Raw genomic sequence first — 20,637 nt, forward strand, 5'->3', positions numbered from 1 at the left:
CGGTGAGAATGCTGGACAGTCCATACGGGTGATATCCTCCGATTGAAAGCATTCGCTTACGATGTTTGCACGGTGAGGACGGGCGTTGTCCTCCATAAACACAAATTGTGCGCCCATGGCGCCCCGAAACAAACGTGCATGTTGTTCCAGAATGACGTCCCGATAGATTTGGCTTGTCATGGTTCCAATTTAAACATGCAGGTCAGTTCTGGAACCTAGAATAACTCCACCCCAAACGAGCATTCCTGCACCACCGTAACGGTGTCGTCCAATGATATTTTCTTGGTGGTAACGGGTACCTGGAGATCTCCATATAAAAGTCCGGCGAGAATAAGACAGCAAGCTAAACCTGGACTCTTCGGAAAACATCACACAAGCCCACTGTTGCGGTATACACAATGCATGCTCTCTACTCCAGGCTAACCGCAGGCGACAGTGAGTTGCAGTAAGTGGAACGCATCTGACAGGTCTGCGACCATGTAGACCAATCTGCCCTAAGCGTCTGTATACGGTCTGCCTTGAAATTGTCGTACAAGTGGCTGAAGAGAGCTGACGAGACAGGCCCGAGGCTGTGCTCCGCCTGTTTCTTTTGGCAGTAACTGTCAAATACCGGTCCTCATTCGGCGTTGTAACTCTGGGGCGACCTATGCTGTAACGTCTACTCACATTACCATCATCTTGGAATCGTTGCCAAAGCCTGGAAATGACACTCTGGGCAATTCCAAGTTCGTCTGATACTTCCAGTTGGGTACGCCCACATTCCAGCCAGCCGATAATTCTACCACGTAAAAAATCATCCAAATGCATCCTTTGTGTCATAACTATTCGGTTATTTCACTGAAATGCTTATTTAGCGCCTGCGAACAATTTTACTTCTTTGCCTGTATTCCTTATATATCACTCTCTTACACTCTCGTCATTTTGACGTACCATCGGTGTCATCTGGTTACTTCCTGAAAATCGCATATGATTCTTGAAGATGTGTGTAGTGATTTTACAGGTGATATATTTATTTTAGAGTTCGGTTCCGCGTTTCTTAATTTATGGATATGAGTGTAGTTATGAAGGTGAATTGACGTCGATTGGGACAAAAAGGGCCAATAATAAGTAGAAAAACATTTAGTTGATCATAAAGCAGGATTGCGGTGCATCACATTTCACCGTTAGGAAAGAGAAGATATTTTTATAGGAATTGTTCTAAACTGAGGGCGCAAAAGTCATTGCACAGCCGTAACGGAAGGAAGAATTACCGGACGCGTTTCAAACATACTTGGTTGTACTGGCGATGTCTGCTGAAGCGATCCGAGCCGTTAGATCCTCCCGTGCAGCCACAGGCATCTGATATACTACCGATTTCAGATGGCCCTAGAAGGAGAAATCCAAGAGCTTGAGATCCAGTTAGCGTGGACGCCAAGCAACAGGTCCGCCGCGTCCAATCCACGGCCCGAGATATGTAGCATCGAGGTGTTTACGCACCGCAATCGCAAAATGTGTTGGTGCACCATCATGCATGACCCATATGCTTGGGCGCCCAATGACCTGCATTCCCTGCGTCAAATCCGGGAGGAGGACGTGCTGTAGAGGAGCAAGGGAAACCAGGAAATTTGCTTCATTGAGGCGTTCGGGTAGAGGGCATGGTTCCAGCAGATGATATCCGAGAATCCCTGCCTGATGTTAATACCAAACTTGTGTTGCGCTTTCGACGAGATGTTGCTGTGAGGATTTTCGGGCATCCATATACGCGTATTGTGCGGCTGCATTTGAAAATAAAACAATGGGGGGAACTTAATTATTCTGTGTGGCATCAAGCATTCAGCATATGAACTGTACCCGAAAAAGGTAATGGGCATCGCCTAGGAGCTAAACCTTCTGCAGGTGAAAGGAATGTATGTTTTCCTCAAGCAAAACCTTCCACACCATTTTGTGCTGTATAACCAGTTTAGCTGCAATTGATCGTGTGATAATCGATGGAGAAATGGTAAACCGTTGCAATACTCGGTTTTATGTTTCAGCTATGCGAATACTACGTTCTTACTCTGCATTACGTCTTGTTATTTAGAAAGATTCCGGTCTCCTGCAGCCGTCGATCGATGTTTGTTAAGGTGGTGTGGTGCGGACAACACCTCCTTGGGCTACTGCTCTTGGTACTTCCTCTGTGTTAGGCGTTCATTGCCTCCTGCTGAGCCGATCAAATGCATATCCACGTATTTCTTGTTAGTGTAATATGACATGAGCTAACAGGTGAAACTCAAAGACGGTCCAGCAAGTGAAATAAACGAGGGGAGACCATTATCTCCTTTACTGCATATGTGCCAGTCTAAGGGAAAGCGGCGAGAGACAAAAGTCACGCCACGCAAGGAAACAAGTAAACGTTGGCAGTCAAAGTTAGGTTACGAATTTGTGATATTTAAGTATCTGAATAGCAAATGGTCTGGTAAAATTATCTTCAGGAATTATTCAGTACTTAAGAACTTCTGAAAAATTTGCAGCATCGCGGCGAAGTCCAGTTTTGAAGAAACGCTTATCAAGTTTAGTAATGTGATCCACTACAGGGTCGATTTTAAAATCGTCAGGAATCCGTTTGTTCCTAATCGGGTAATGGGCATTTACAATTCTTTTTAGAATCTTATTTTGTACTATCTGAAGTTTGTAGAAGTCTGTCTTTGAGGCTGTCGCCTAGGCTGCAGATGCGTAACATAGAATTGCCCTTATAATGTATATGTATAGCCATCTCTTTTTGTTGAGAGACAATCCAGAGTAATTTCCGAGGACTGCAGGTGGGCGATAAGAGAGGCTTTTCCTATGATATGCTTAATATTACAAGTCGATGTGAGCTTTTGGTTAGAGATAACTCCTAGAAAATTTACATTATTTACACAATTCACAACTTGTATAATAAGCACAGGTTTTCAATGCTATATTCCGAATCTTGCGTCTCCTTATCAATAGAAGCTTAGATTTATGCTGATTCTCCATTTTTTACACCAGTCCTCAATATCCAAAATAAAGTCCTGAAGGTAGGAGATGGTATTATTGGGTTGGATAGAGCTCACGACTATCGCGTAATGTTGGCATAGCAATCTAACATAGAGTTATGATCCAGTTTATCTCTGGGAAAATCGATTACGAAATCGAAAAAGATAGAGGATGGGCGCGCGACAAGAACCATGAGGCACTCCTGCAGTGACGTTTCTGAAGCCTGAACAGACATTTCCGTGACTGACACTAAAAGTTCAACCGGTAAGGAAGGAATTGAGGAAAAGAATAATTTTCCTATTAAAGTTCATCTTTGATCATCTTAGTTTGTAGATCAATCCCTTATGCCAGACAAGGTCATACGCTTTCGCCACATCCTTCGTAAGGAGTGACGTATATTTCTATTGGTGCAGAGCTGCCGCTATAAATTTACCTAGTCTGACTGGTTGCTTCGAAGTAGATAGTTGCTTTGAGGAAAGTAGCTGAAAATATGAAGTCATTGTTTTTGAGATAACGCGTTCGTAAATTTTGCGGAGACTGGAAAGAAAACTTATGTGGCGAAAATTCTCTACTTTGGAGGTGTTTCTTTGAGGCTTGGCGAGAACAAAGACTGGCACTCTTCCAAGGATCGGGAAAATAACTTAGGTTAGGCAGGCATTGGAAATTTCAGTGAATTTGGCGATAGTGCTGGAAAGTAAATTCTGTAACATGTTGTTAGTATGTCCGTCAAGACCCGAGGCCTTCTTAATGTCCAACTTATGTATCACATTTTGAGTTTCACCAGGAGTAATGAGGTCAGGTATAGGGTTTTATGAGGGGGCACAGATCCAAGAATCAACAAATTCTCCAACTTGTGTGATACACTCTGGGTCTACCTGTCATATCAGGGGTGAATTTCTGTTCTAGGTGTTCAGAGAAAACTCTCATTTTGTCAATAGCTGTGTATGCAGTAGAGTTCGCCGCAATAATAGACTGATTACACTTATACTTGTTCTTTGCATAAGTGTAGAGATTTGAGATATTTCCAGGAGGATTCATCCTTTAGCTCTACATCTGTAATTTTTTCTTCCTACTTTTAAGTACGGAATTTCTGAAGTTCTTTTTTAAACATCTTGCTACAGCGATTTAACTCTGTTTTGATTGCCCGATCCAACGTAAGCTGCCATGTGCTGCGTAGGTAGTTTCTTATTGTAATAAGTTGCTTAATGTTTGGGGCAAGTTTCCCTTCAAAATTCTTTACAGTTACAATGTTGGTGGCTTCGTGATAAGCATCGTTTAAGCACGTGGTAAATTTTTCAATTGTTTTATCGATATCAAATTTATTTAAGAGACCTTTGCTTTTAGGTGAGTTTTTCTTGAGGATATTATGAAAAAGCAACCACTCTGTACGAGCTTTGCCCTTGGGCGATTTGATTTTTGAGATACTCAAAACACCTGCGCCAGAAAGTGGTCCGAAGTGAGCTCTACCATAGTATCTATTGCAATATGGATGTCAGAGTTAGTAAGTATTAAGACGAGAATGTCAGATTGTCTTCCTAGGTTCTTGGGTGAAATTGTCTGTACGTAACTTCTTTAGGGGTATACATTGAGATGGGATTGTTTCAGGTGAGATGAACTCGTGCAAGGCTTTGCCGTTTATATTAGAGCTTTTCCAACCCAAAGTGTTCTTTGCATTCAGATCTACGCCAACAATGATTGGCAAGCTGTCGGGGAAATGGAGGAGCGGACACTTTCAGTAAGCCTGTTATGACTACGTGAGTAGTTGTCCTTTTTTGCATTTTTTGCTTTAACTTTTTCATCACCTATCGGGATGCCATCATACGGATTTGGTACAGAAACGTTATACTTAGGCATCAGGCTTCTTGGGCTTTTATTGTTGCTCTGCGTTGCTTCATCTTCAATGTGCGCTTGGCTTTTCGTCATCAGATTTGGGAAGTGGTGAAAGTAGCACAGGGAACACAGGCATGGGTTAATTCTCTGAAGGAAGGAACGATCGTCTGTTCAGTAGGTGTTCCAGTATGCTGTCGGTTAAATTCTAAATTAATGAATCCTTTCATTTATTCAGTATGTCCAGTTCGACAGTTTCTTTTACTGTGAAGGTTCCATTTTCCTCCTGCCCCGATTGGATTCTCTAAACTTTCTTTGCGATAAAGTCCAAAATTCGTTCCATAATCCAAATCCATGGAATTTCAGTAGCAGATAGTAAAATGATACAAGTGCCGAAGCACATTATACTCATAAGGTCGCTTTGCACCACGCTTGAACCAAAGTTCCGCGTGCCAACCTTTGATGAGCAATCAATATAAATACGCAGGGTAGAAATAATATCTAGCACCACGTCTAAGATTCTCAGGTACACGCTAACAGAAGACCGCTTTTCTGAAACCAGACTTCAGCTCCTGGAAGCTATCGAAATCACATCACCAAAATCTGCTCAAATAATGGTCCTTCATCCTTGATCATCACTTTATAAGTGGTCTACGATCTTCTGGTCCCATAATTAATACTTGGCCCCTGGTTTTATTTCCCCATACGCATGAGAAATGTGCATACAAGAAGGTTTCTTTTTATCGACCTTTGCTTTTATTTTTCCCATTGGAAATTTGCATATGAGAAGATTTCTTCTTTCGAAGTACTTCTAATTCTCGCATCTGTTTGGCCACTCTCTTCGTTAAGCTCATTGTCCTCTCGACGTATGTTCTTGCGATTTTCACCGAACTAAATGTGGTTTGCGACTGAATATTCTATGGTAATTTTTCTTCCTGTTGATGCCTATTATCACCCTTCTGGATTTGCAACTCGAATTCGACAACATCCTGTACATATACACACACAATTCTCTTAAGATAATAAATGATATCTATGTGAAAATGAGAAAGAAAATGATATGCCAAGTAAAACTGAGTGTATAAAAACACAACGTTGATTGACATAGATTTAGTCAACGCTGAGTTTTTTTTTTTAATATTCAGATGACAGTTATAGTTAAAGAGCAGTATGCCTTTACTGTGAGAAAGATACTAAAGCTAAAACTAAAGCTCACTGTGCATACTTTTGAGAATTCTGATCGGAATTTGTTACCATATCTAATAGTTTTAATAATGTGGTCTGATGTGCAGTTTATTTGAAGAATAATAATATTTTCTTTGTTCCATGATTTGATTGGAGAAGTAAAACTTAACATTCAGAATTTCCCGATTTCGCAGAATTTTTTAATTTGTTACTTTTAATTTTATTTTACAGTTTTATTTTATACAACTAAATTTTATTCTTGACTGTTCATAAATTCGAGTTAAAGTGTATCTATAATATTGTGATAAAATAACCTGCAATCTTTTGTTACGGGATCTAAATTAAGTAATGAAGCTTAATCAAAGGCCTGGCCGGAGATTATCACGGAAATTTAAAAATTACATACCAAACATTCCTCCTATGCAAACCAAAGTTCCGAAAAGGCCATTTTGAGGAGGTGAGCCAGCAGCGTCACTGCAAAATAAAATAACATTATTGTCATGGCACTTAAGTAGATTTAAACTATATTAATAGATTAGTTTCAAATATTCTGAACAGTCCAACCCCATTTGTTTTATTTTTCATTTAGGAATAAATTTCAGCAGTTTTATGTGCATATTTCCCCCCCTTTTCCCTCATTTCTTATGTCTCCCAATGAACTCAAACAATTTTTTTTATCCTTAAATTATTTGGTATCAATTTTGTAATAAAAAATTTAAACAAATTTTCTGATTAATGAAGTTGATTGTGTAGGGTTTCCCTTATTTTGAATAACAAATTTATTTTAAGTTTGATATCTTTAATGAACTTCTCAACTTCCCCTCACATTCTCTCACCAGGATGTGAATTTAAAGTTAAGTGAAGTTGGTGAATCTCTGAGTTTATCCAGAGCATGTTTTCGCTAGCCAGCGCACGTTTCGTTGTTAGCCCCTTGGCCATTTCGGATTTATCATGCTAAAGGTTTTGTGAACCGTTAGGTTTCTGTGAGTTAGCTTGTTAGGCGTAACTTGCTTGCTATCCAGCACTATTTATTTTAGATTTTGACTTAAATTATATTCATTATTTTTAGTTTCACCGCAAGTTTGACGGTGCCATTGTAACACACGAAGTTCCTGCCTTTCTGTTAAGTATTTTGAATCAATAATGGGTTATTTTCACCCTTCTTCTATTCTAGTATTTATTCAGGCCTGTGCGAAAATTCGCCAGGTTCATTGTAGGATCAAATTTAGTTTATGTGGAAAAACAGAGAACGACCCTACAATTGTAAGAAATGTAAAGAAAATATTTATAACTAAAAGTGTGTGAAACTCGCTTTAAGTTAAGTTCCTTTTAAGCCCTCACCCCATCCTCGAAAAAAAAAAAAAAAAAAGATAGAAAGAAAAAAGAGAGGTGAGTTGTTAGGAAAGGTTTACTAAAATTTTTAATGTTTCCTAGCTGCGAATTATTGCGTATAAAATTAATAAACGTTATTTATGGAACGTTATGTTTTACTAATTTTCAAAATATAAGGTATTATTCCACCTTCCTTGGCATGCCTTCGTAGAGTGGTGGTCTGCACGCTGGGCGCGTATTCCAGAGGTCCGCGGTTCTATTCCCGGCGAAGGCGGTTGCTCAATTTTCATCTCTCCGGCTTTTCCAACTAACCTAATATCTCTACAAAAATGCTTAGAGTTCTGCACTATTTTCACTAGTTCGATCAATATAATTCAATTTTTGTAAAATTTATGCAATTTGTCTGGTGTTTGTTGCTGTAATAACACCACTCGTGCTATTAGAATCAATTACTTGTGAATACTATTTGCTGTTTTTCATTAATCACTTAATGGCAAACTGGCTCATAATTTACGACAATAATATTCCCGTGTTTGTGATATGGTACGCAGTGTGTGAAAGGAAGGTCTTAGCCAAAAATGCATCAGTTAGAAGAATTTTGTAGAAAACGAAGAGCAGTTATCAAACAATGAAGTTCTGATGCAAACGTCACGTATCATTTTCTTGGAAAAGTATACTTAAAAATTAAACAAAATCAAATACATAAGGGAAGATATTTTACCAGCAGTTAGATATATTTAGGCCCTCTTCCTCTAACTGGTTGGTTGGTCATTAAATTACGGCAAAAAGAGTAAGTCTGCTTCCCTAGGAACGAATTAATTCCTGGAGAAATTTCTGGAAAAAAGTGGCACGTATTAGCCTAATGGATGAGGAAGTACACGAACCAAATGGAAGAGATCAACCAATCAGACGAACGTTCTGCTTCTGAAGGATCACGAGATACCAATCTGAGCGATAATCTATTACTGTTTAGTAAGTAAAAATTTTAACCCAGCTACGTAGGTTTCGTAGAAATGTACGGGTTCTGAGAAATGTCCCTTTCGACGTCAGATCCCGCGTAGAGGAAACACATGTGATAGGGTCTTTAAATAGCAAGCAGACCCACTGAACCAGAGTCACAACTTCCCTCAACTGCCTATCTCAAGGTGACTGGTGGATACCTTTCGCACCCTCTATAGGTAGGTTGTCAATATATTGCACTATATTTACTCAGTCACTCATTCTTTTCACACATGTTCCATAAGGCCTGGTTTGAAAAACTCGCATTCTATTACCATTTCAAAATATTGATCGCGTCAATTTGCATATTCCATATTCCTAGAGTTGAGCTTCATTGCATAGAGGAATAATAATGCCCTCTACATGGCAGCCCTAGATTTGCATGTATTCGAGTGAAAACTTCGGAGGCCTTTTTCCATGTCTAAGTTTGGGCATAAAGGAGATGCATGTTGATCGTGTATTAATCGTTTAATAAAATCTCAGAGTACATGGAAAATTTTGAGCTTTTACCACACGTGATGCAAATCCGTCTTTAATCATATTTGTGCAAACACATTCTGCAATTTATTTATAATCTATGATACATAACTGATCATTTATTGTGTGTTTATACTTCATTAGATGTCGACAACATACTACATGAGATATTAGATATTGGATGTTCATACTGTTGCGTGTATGTGCGTACGGTTTCGCAATATATTGAATGCAGAAGTACGATGAAAAGTGAATAAAAATTATTATTATCACAACAAATAAAACAAAATGCTTAAATTTCCTCAGATATTAGTAAAATATTTCAATATCTCGCAGTAGTTATCTTTTAAACTACCAAAATGTTCAACAGAACTAATTAAAAATAGAGAAAGCTAATTCGATTTCACCGCTAATTCGCTACAATAAACAACAACAGTTTTCTAAAGAAACTCATAAAACAACTGAGCTGAGATGCCCCTTCTCTGGCTTTTATGAGCTTTTTAATCAGCACAAGCATAGTCTGGTATTTTCTCCATTTTTCCCGAAAAGCAAAAGCGTACAATTACGAGATATCTATTTATTAAATGCGCGTGCTCCTGTATTTTTAATTTTCCCGACATAGCTTTCTCTTCAAATAAGTCGCGTGCAGCATTGTACAGGGAAATGAAACAATTTAATAACAATTCTATTAAAAATATCAAACTAAATAAATCAATACAGAAAACCTAACAATACTAAATATCGGATGTTGATAGTCGATATTGGATGCGATTGGCAACTAGGTAATAGTAATCAATTTCGCAACTTAATTTTTTGGCTACCTCCCCCTTCGTTACTAAATTTAATTTAATAACCTCTTTAAATTCCTAGATGGGACGTTGCAATCGCTTTTATTCGAATAGTTATGCCCAGTTTACGAGACCTAAATTTAACGTGTACAGTCCGAGTTTTTCAATGGTGCATTTTCATATCATGCTTTGTTTAGTGACACATAATTATTTTCTATTAAAATTACTTAACTTTTAGGGGAAAATTCCTTGATTCTGGTGAAAAAGACGATACCTGCCATTTCGGCACTTCTGAAATCTTAGTAATCGATGGAGAAGATAAGAAATGCAAAATATTTCAAGATAAACAGAGCAAAATTGATCATGAAGCTTTAAAAAAAAAAAAAAAAAAAAAAAACTAGAGCAGGTTAAGAACATGACGGTAAAAATGAGGCAGCATTTTTTTGGTACTTTATCGTAATTTGGCAACAATTGAAGTTCCAGGCAGCGGATAATATGGAAGTCTCTTTTTATAAATACATACTTACATACGTATATAAGGTAAAAACATATAAACTAAAATTCTTACTTTAATTTCCAAACATCTCTTGGCTGAAATCCTGAGAACTGCTTATAATAAATCACCCTAAACTGCGTAATTTCAAAATTAATTCGGTTCACGCGATTCCTATATAACTCTCACGACTCAGATACTTACACAACGTTTCAGCCAATAATAATTCCAAATTTGCGAACCGAAACTTAAAATTAATCAATCAGAATAAAGCTGAACTAAAACTAAATCCTACTAAACAGGGTTTTCATCTTAGACACGTCCCATACTTTCACAGGCTTCTCTTATATCACCTCGCTTGCCACCTACTATTCTTTCCTTGATCGAAATTAGCTTATAAAGATGTAGAAAAAGCACATATGTAATCAAGAACGGACTCGCACAATGTGCCCATTACATCGTATAAGTCATGTAACGAAAATTCTTCTCAAGAATAAAAAAGTGAGTGTTAAATCGGACACAACATTTATTGTTTATACACCAAGCTCCGTCATTCTGTAAATCATGCTCTCTTCTTCACTTTTGAATTATATATATATATATATATATATATATTCTCTCTTTTTTTGGGTTCCCTCTTTTTTGATACTTCTAGTAAATTTATATTAGGAAATAATATAATCAATATTTCTTTAGTAAATAAATTATTATTATCTTACTTTGCAGCTATTGCGCAAGTATGCTTTCGAACTAAATTAATTTAAGATCATTCACACACACACACACACACACACATATATATATATATATAGTACAAAATAAATATTTTATATCAATAAGAAGGTAAGGGAATTATAACCTCTTAATTGGGTTTAACACATGTCTAATTTCGTCAATGAATGTAAAAATGCGGGAATTTATTGTTTATATGTACTTTCAGTGTAATTAAAGGTGAACAAAACCTGTAACTTGCGTCAAAACTTCACGATAATAATGGATATTCAACTCAGATACACTAGCTATTAACTGTCAATACTGTAAAATTGATTTAAAATGGTTTCATGACGAAATTAATGTCAATCATTCGAATCAAAAGTTCTTGAGTTCACTTGGAACCTTCGTTGTTTTGAAAACTCACATGATTTCATTTATTGCGAGCATCTCATTAAAACAGTAACTGACTTTCGCTTTAGTAATTTCTCTCCACTCAAACAAGTTTATTATGTCACAAGACTGGTTCCAATTACATGTTTGCATTGCAGACAGGTTCTATAAAGCTTATTATCATTTCTTTTTTTTTTTACCTTTCTTTTCTTTTTTTAAGTGCTTTCACTGACGATCCATGTAAATCACTTGACTAAGTTTTTTCATGTTATACATGATTTTTTTTAACTTCAGCGTACTTAAAAAAAGTTGTAATCGTTTATAAAGTTAACGCTTTGAAGCAGTTGTTCAAATTTCAATGCAAAACAAGGTTCTGCTTTTTAGCATTGCAAATTTCAGCACTTGGATTCCAGTTTAAAAAACTGAAACAATCAAGGAAATTGATTTCCAGTTCCAATTTACTCAATAGTGGATTGTAAACAAATTGGAATTAACATAATCTAAACTGACTAACTTTGCAGTCAAATGAGGATTCTACTCTATCGAACAATTCAGCCATATTTTTTAATGTAAGCTAAGGTCTAGAGAAATTTTCAATTGCTTTAAAGCTTAACTGAGCAATTGTGTTTCACTTCAAAGTCATTCAAACACGTTCAGATTCTTCATTTCCATTAATTTCAATATATATATCAGTTGCTTAAGGACAGTGAATTCTTTGATCTCCTGCATTATACTAGTTTTTTTAAATGGAGCTGTATTATATAATCTACCTTATAATACTTACCTTGCTTCGTTATACGTTATAATGTAACCTGCAGCTTATAGATAACCAGTAGCTGGAAAACAAATTTACGTATAAAATTCTTTCTACTATATTTTTGGTTGTTTATCTCAATATGGCAAAGAATAGGAGGGCTGTTTGCCTAAGGAGAAAGATGCCTTTCCACTTTTTCATTAGAAAGTGTTAGTGAGAGAAATTGGCTAAAAACTCTAAGAGAAATTGGCTCAAATTTACGCGGAAAACTTCTAACACGGAGAAACACAAAAAGCTCGAGAAAAACCAAGAAAACATCTACCCAGCCACACCCCGTTCGCCAGGTACAGAATTGGAATTGAACTATTAGTGTAGCATACGGTGGGCCTTTTTGTTATACCTTGTAGAAATAGGCAGATCTTTTTTTATCACTACATATTGCAACTGTTACAGAATGAAAATTAATAAGGAATCTTAAAAACTTCAAAGTTTGTAGAATTGTGGTTTGAATCAAGATTCACAAATTATTTTCAAGCTTACGTTTGGATGTAAAAGCCGTTGATTTACTGATTCTAACAAATCAAAAAGCTAGACTTTAATCGCGACTTCATTAAAAGCTGTAGGAAAAGTGACAATATTTACACATTTTAATGATATTTAACCATACATATATGTAAAGTCTTAAAATTATTTTTATATAAGAGAATATTTCAAAAACTGAGTTATCTAACTGGTTCTGTTCGGAAATATATTATTTCGCTTTATTTTGCAGCTAAAATTTAACAAGAAAAAGTAAAATACTTACCTATTTTAAGATGTGTAGTCAAAAGCTACAGAACTCGGGAATCCGCAAATAGTTTAACCCGTTCTGAGGAAAGGCAATGACACTTTATTCCAAAAATGCCAAATCTTGAAAATTTCCCACGTGAGCTCTTAAACAAACATATACTAAAATCATACAGCTGGGAATCACAAAGGAAAGATGCTTTCGAAATGTTTATCGTTGTCGAGAGTTCACCCCCCAAAAAAATCTACATATGAACGAAAATAGCAGGAAGAAGCGTCTAATCGTTACATCGAGTATAACTAACTTATTGACTCTTGGAAAGAAGCGCCCACCAGCGGCCGAGCGGTAAAATCGCTGAACACTGGTAGTTCGGTCCGAGGTTCGAATCCCGCGAACGGGCTGGCTGCATGGGCGTTTTCGTGGTTTTCCCCATGTGTAACGTGTGCATGAGCCAGTTTCTCTTAGAAAGTCCTCCACAAAGGCATCCATTCCCTTAGGCAGATAGCCATAGTGTGCTTTGCCGTATTCTCAATACACCACACACCTTGGAAAGAAGCATTATTTATTGATGAGAGAAAATTCAACCTTTATCGCCGAGGTGGCCGTAAAACTGCATTTTACATAAGAACCAGATTTGAAATAACGGGTAAAAATATAACTTCATTTACCCATTAGCCGCTGGTGTTGCGTTGACGCAACGGTCAAAATAAGTGCGTATATAAATATAACTACCAAAGATATTTTATACCAGCAGATGATTTTGTGTAGAGAATATGAAGATTATTTCTGTAAATAAATATTTGCCTTCAACAATCATTTTGTTTTTAATAATCTCATACTTTAAGCAAAATTTTCGACAGGGTATTTTTGCTGAAAATATTTAACGAAAGAATCGCCGTCTTTATAAGTGATCTATTTTTAGTCAAGGTCACCGTTTATCAGAACATTACATCAGTCAGATGTTTATATTTGTGTTGGGAAAGAAAGGAAAACAGGTGTTGCGTTGACGCAACGTCAGCAGGAAGCGGGTAGTTAATCTCCTTTTTCACTCATTCCTTTCGATGTTCTGGTTGTTTAAAAATGCCTAGAACGAGGTATCTTATATTAGAAGAAGCCCTTAAAAGATTTTTTGATGAAGAAACAGATGATGATAATGTTAATAATGACCAGAATGAAACTGATATTGTTGTTGTTCCCCCAGAAATTGCTGAGTCTAGTGACGAAGAAGAAAGGAATGGCAATGTTTTAAATAATGATAATGATATTTTATCAAATGATACTGCTGAGGAAGCTGAAATTCACGTAAGAAGTAAGTTTCAGCCTTGTAAAAGCAGTTATAGTCATACTAAAAAGTTTAAAAAGCAGAAGACTGAAATCTTGAAGTGGATACAAAAGAAACTGTTAGTTATGTCTCAGGAAGAACATGAAGAAAGAGATGGAAGAGAAATTATAAAAGACAAAACACAAGGTAAAACTAGTGCACAGATTTTCGATTTTCTTTTTGGTTGAGACATTTACTCTCTTCTCGTTGAACAGACAAATATATACGCACAGGAAAAAAAAAAAAAAAAAAAAAAAAAAAAAAAAAAGGCCCACAATTTATTGCATCTGAAGCCTATATGAGAAGATTTACTGGAATATTATTGCTTACAGGATATCATTCTTTGCCTCAAGAAAAAATGTATTGGTCTTTTGATAAGGACATTTCTGTTCCTGTTGTACGAGAATTGATATCATGTTTGCACTACAGGAATATGAAGGAGAATTTGCATTTGACAATAGTAAAATTGACAATACTGATAAATTATATGAGGTGAGACCGTATCTAAACTTACTAAATATCATCACGTTTTGCTACTGGAAATATAAAGTCTCTTTTAGATTTCAAACGCGAGAATGCATTATTCCTTTTGCAAACTCCTATTGAGAGTGTAGAATTAGCGAGAAATAGATCAGCAATAGGAAGACCTAGTAAATTCAGTATTCAAAAAACCATTGCATGGAGATGGTAGACATTTTACCGTCCGTAAAGTCCGTTGATAACAAAAGACTTTGTTGTAAAAAGTACCATAGCCAGACTGTTATAGATGCAAAGTATGTAATGTAGCTTTACATTATGATTGTAAACAAGCTTTTCATGCTTGAATCTTTCAAATGAAATAATCTGTATTTGTAAAAGAAATACAATGTATATTTTAATATTAAATTAATTACAAGTAAAGTGATTTGTAGATTTATAAAACGTTATACAGCTAAAAAGTAATCCTGCGCTCCACTCAAAAGAAACATCGCACGAGTACAGTCCTACTCACTAAACATCCGTAGTCTTATTCCGCTGACGTTGCGCGAACGCAACACTCGCTTTTTCCACAGGTAAGAGTATTTTTTTTTTTATTTTCAATGTAAATTTATGTTATAAACGCTTAATTTAATATTTGTTATTATTTTCATGAGAAAAGAAACATTCTTCGTAGTTTTGGCGGTTAATGGGTTAAAAGAAGTATACATTCAAGACCATATAGTTTTCTATATAAATTAAGGATTTGCTGCCTAAAAAAAAATGGGAACTGAAAGCATTTATTATTTCCTACAGGATAATGATTACATTATTCATATCACTCGAAAATGGACATTCCGTAAATTCAGAAAATATTAATTATATTTCTTCTGATACTAATGTCATCGACAAAGTGTAGCATATTCTAAACTTATAAATTCTTAAAGTATTTTATTATTAGTTCAAATATCCAACCGCTGACTGAGTTGGCAATTGTATTGAGTATTGGTAGTTCAATTCGAGTTCGAATCTTAGCAAACGTACTGGCTGCTTGGGCATTTTCGCGGTTTTCCCCAAGTTTTGCATTTTTGTTAAAAAGCTTGTAAAGACCTTATTTTGAACTAATTAATTAATTTTTATTTTAAGAAACTTTCCTTTCCCTTCTGATTTCAATTCCCTGCCACAATGCAAATTTAAATGACGTGTATGCAAATATCAATGAGTTCGGAAATGGTTTAAGTAGCAGAATTTAAGAGTTCGCAATAAAAGAGTTAGCTACGAGTTTATGCAGCGTGTTTGCAAGTAGCTCTGTTGCTGAATATTTTGTGCTAGCTACTTACTTTAATTTATACTGATATTTTAGATTCTGCTGTGTACGGCCAATAAAGTGGATTTAGATTGATGTAGGAGCCAGTCGTGTGGTTAAAATTTAATTTATTCTGATTGTACCTTCTATTTTGTGTTAAGTTGTGGGCTGAGCCACCAGTGGGGGTTAAATTGTGAGCACCGAAAGAGTGCATGTTCTGTTCAGTTAGTTAAAATGAAAAGGTTATTATAACTTTCTTCGGCAGTTATCTGTTTTTTCAAGACATAGTGAGAATTCGCTATTTTGTCTTCAGTAGGGTCTGCAATTTATGCTCCCTAAACGAGTAAAACTCTATATGCTCTCTAAGAAGGCCTCCTCCTGTAAGTAATTTTCTCCCTCCTTATCGCGCTTCTTTGTGATATAACTGGAAGCCGTTCGGCTAGCAATCGGAAGGTCTAGAATTTAATTAACAGCAAGGGCATTGCTGATATTTAATGTTTTCTCCTCCAGCAAATATCTAACGACTCTACAAAGGGCCCTCGAACTATAGAAAGATGGCGAACGAAATTTCGCGAGTTTGTGGGGAAGAATATAAGGGATTTTATTCGAGGTATAAGCACATCCATCTAGCAATAGAGAGGTCCGGAGTTAGAATCCCGGCAAGGGCGTTGCCCTTTTTGGATGTTTCCTACTCCGAGATAAACTTAATGACTCTACACTCAGGCAGATAGCAACTGATTAAATAAATACCAGCACAAATACGCTAGAATCTGAGGTCCCAACTGAGCAGTCAAAAATTGCGAATGAAACAATGAATTAAAAACTTGTTATTCAATGAACAACATATTATCTCTATATTGCTCCTCTAATTAAAGACACTTCAGGCTTCTTCATATAAGGCAGGAAAAGTGTGTCCTTCAAAAGCCTAGATAGCCCTAAATGATGATCGATACTCTGGCCCGACGCCTACCTATATCTACCTGTTGCCAGAGAGAAGGCCACCTTAACACACCTTATAGGTTAGGAAGATATCCTATGAGGTGTGCTAGGATGGACTTCTCTCTTGCATCTCAACACACCTCATAGGATAGCGAGGTGACAGACTGGTTCACCTCGCTACCTTCCTGGAGAAATGAGAACTAAAGAACACTGAACTTGTATTTTATACCCGTAGAGTCGATACTGCTAGAGTATGGACCTATCCAGTACAAAAACGACACCGGGGAATGTTGTTTCTGTGAAGGAAAGAAAGTGGAAGCTATTATTGATGCCAATGGATAACTTAGTAAATTACAATAATTTTGTAAACAACTGAGAAGCATATAAGTATGCAGATTTCTGTGTTCCCCTAAAGTGTAAAGTCCTCCACGAAGGCATCCCTCCCCTTAGGCAGATAGCCCTAGTGTGCCATAATTAAATACACCACACACACACCACCCCTAAAATGTTTTTTCGTATTTTGTTACCATTCAAATATTATTTTACAATTTTCTCTTCAGCAAACGGTTTCTATAGAGCAAAAAACAAATTTTATTATTTATTTTTGTATTATTTTTATTATTTATTTATTCCATCTCAAGATGCATTGTGATATTAAAACGGTTGTTGTGAACACAGCTTACTCATTTTCCTCCTCTAATTCATTCTTGAAATAATACAGTACAAATTCCGAGATCCGGACTCATCGAGACTTCGACGATTCCGAATTTGGAATTTTTCCTGATATTAGATCATCGGTTTAAATCTAGTAAGATGGCAGGCGAAAGTTATAAAATTACAAATATAAAACCGTGATTTATGAAAAAATGAGCATTTATGATCTGAAGGATATCAAAATTAAAAAAAAAATACTTAATATTTATTTGTTTACTTTGTTAAACATTTCTTTCAATGTAAGTAGTTTAAGTTGCTTGTTTTTTTTTTTTTTTTTTTTTTTTTTTTTTTTTTTTTTTTTTTTTTTTGCTAATACTTTCTTTTTAATTCTATAAACAGACATCATTCCTGTTCAGTTACAAACTTCCACTATTCAAGTCCTGTAATTGCTGTGTCGAGAATTCCAACTAAATTGTCAATCGAAATTTTTTTCGTCTTCAATAAGGATAGCGGTAGCGGTATTTTCTGTATCTAGAACTATACTACAGATTAATTAATTGATGATTGGAGCACTGTCATCGCATTTCAAAACTTCTGTCATATCATCTTCATCACCTCTTTTCCACATTTCTTTATAAAATCCATTAATTTGAAAATTTCACTTGTGGTTTGCGACTACCGAAAGCCTTCGAATTGTCGGCTACCATCTTCATTATCCTCACCACGAAATAAGGTAGCTAGCCATAAATTATGCCAAGCTTTTTTAAAATTATATGGAAACACATCCCTCCATGATCTTGCGATGCTCCACACAACAGATTTTATGCTAAAATATTTCAAAAATTCTTGAACAGTCTCGCCATTGTTCAAGAAATTTAGCATGGATTTTAAAAATGCTACTTTATATTTGCATTTAAGCGAGCGCACTATTCCGTTATTCATAGGCTGCATGATGGACGTACAATTTTGGAGGGAAAAATAGGTACTTTTCCATTTCACCGAGCATTCATCTCGCCAAGCAGACTTTATTGGCGACAACACACAGTATACACATAAAAAATTTTGACAAATGCTAGTTCTAATAATTTTTTATTTTGAAGGCATAAACATTTTAATATAGTTTAAAATTTTGTAAAAAGATAATAAATAAAAACAATAAATTTGTAAAAAGACATTAATTTAAGAATTTACTATGCTTTCATGGTACAACATACTGATTCACCGTTTCATATCACGTGACCTCAAGTGACCTCATTTCACGTAAACTACTCTACAAAAATCTAATTGTCTCAGTAATTATCTACAATAATTTGAAGTTAAATTTTAATTTGGAATAAAAATTTAAATGCAAGAATTATTTCAATTCGTGCGAATAGCTTACTCAGAAATTATGTATAACCGTAGTGCTTTATTACTTCGCTAGTGCATTCTCATTAGAATGGATGAATTTAACCCTTGACTTTGCGTTTTCTATATTTTCACCTTCGGCTGAGCGGTGTTATTGCATCCTAATTGACTTAATTACCGTGAATGGCTTTAGGGCATAAAATTGAATTATCTGGTAAAAATTATATGTAATTGAATGCCAGTATTGAAAGAAACAATCAATCTGATAAAAATGGCTGCGACTTATTTTGAAAATTGTAAAAGGTTACCAGCGAGGATATTCCGTTTGTCATCGGTTGTACCCTTTTTGGAGACTTTATCGCCTGATCCGGCAAAATGGAAAAGTACCGAAAAATAATACACATATTATTATCTTTCACTAAAACATTAACTGATGTATGAGCCGAACAGTTAGGAAAATTTTTGCGACATCAGGTAAACCAACGGAATTCAAATGTTGCCGAGCCTCGGGTATAAAACGATTTTCAAACCAATCATTGATTAACTTTCTATGTCTTCCGTGCTCTTTTATTTTCAATATATATAAGAGGAAAAATCGTTACTCTTTTAAATTCTCGAGGTCGAGTATTTTTTTCGATTACGAAAAGTCTGCACTTGTGCGTTCCTGCAGCATCTGCGCATGCTAAAATTATTAGTCTCGCTTTGGAATCTTTGACACCAGTTTTGAGCCTTTCTTGTTGAGGTTTCCAAGGTATTTTATGATACATATTGCCAGAAAAGACCAGTTTCATTAGATTTGTAAATTTGTTCTAGAGATAATATTTTACTAGTAATGAGTTCAATGAATTCATCTGCAAATAGTTCAGCAGCTTCAGTATCAGCTGAAGGTTTTCACATGAAATTTTTAATTGCCTCATACCATGGCGATTTTTAAATTTGGTTAACCAACCTGTCGAATACGTGCACTCAGATTTTAAGTTCATTATTTCATGAAATATTTTGGCTTGAGCCATTAGCATTGGACCCCTTAATGGCAAGCCCTCTCTGCTACGTTGTCTGATCCATTCAATCATCATTTTGTCATGATCGTCACTTTTAGCATAATGAACAATATTTCTGTTATTAATTGCGAGTGTGGTGTCGGAATCCACAAAAAATTCAAAAAGTTCCTTTTTCTCTTCTCTTATGTCATACGCAGTTGACTTTCTAGTGCCATACTCATCGCGTAATTTTGAGACAGATATGCCTTAAATTAAAAGATTAAGGAACAGAGTAATCTCTTCCATCAACTGAAATTCCTTAGAATCAGTAACGTATAATTTTAGCCTAGCATAATAGTGTCCGCTATATATTATTGGCTATGTGATATGAGATTAGCGACGAAAGACAAGTTGTTCCGCTAAATTTTGTCTTGCTTCTATCGCGTACTGAGACAATTAAGCCTGAATTGTATTAGTTATTTATTATACCTTACGTCTATTTCTTGCTCCTGCTTAAGGCTAATCTGAGTATTGAATAAACTCCAGCATATACTTAAGGCTTATCGAGGGCCGGCGCTAGATACCACCTGATATAGTCTTTGCGGGTTCTGCTACAAAGTACTTCCATAAGTTCTAAATTTTTGCCGCCCTAAACTTTGGATCCCGGTACTTTCTCTAAATTATAAAAATCTGCCGCTCGGTGCTTCTATAAATTCTAAAAAATTTTTGTCTTCCCTAAATTCTGCTATCCGGTGCTGCCATACGAGTTCTGACGCTGGTTCTGGGTTTATGTGAATAACATATCGGTTATTCTTAATTCAATTAGCACTAAATGTAATCTTTTCGCCCATGAGTTTCATTAACAAAATCTATGTTTAGCATACGAAAAGAAATTTTTGTTAAATTTTTTCT

At 35.8% G+C, this 20,637-nt stretch overlaps 1 protein-coding gene across 1 annotated transcript in view; it reads right to left on the minus strand.

Moving 5' to 3' along the window:
- The window catches only part of LOC118192662 (uncharacterized), a 96,182-nt gene that overhangs the window by 42,999 nt on the left and 32,546 nt on the right, over positions 1–20,637 (minus strand). The window contains exon 3 of the mRNA XM_035363666.2: positions 6,395–6,462. Within this exon, the coding sequence (XP_035219557.1) occupies positions 6,395–6,462 (68 nt within the window). The remainder of the gene's footprint in view (positions 1–6,394; positions 6,463–20,637) is intronic.

Source organism: Stegodyphus dumicola, chromosome X2, assembly GCF_044657685.1.
Source record: "Stegodyphus dumicola isolate Sdum_Otavi_A_Nest chromosome X2, ASM4465768v1".
Classification (NCBI taxonomy): domain Eukaryota; kingdom Metazoa; phylum Arthropoda; class Arachnida; order Araneae; family Eresidae; genus Stegodyphus; species Stegodyphus dumicola.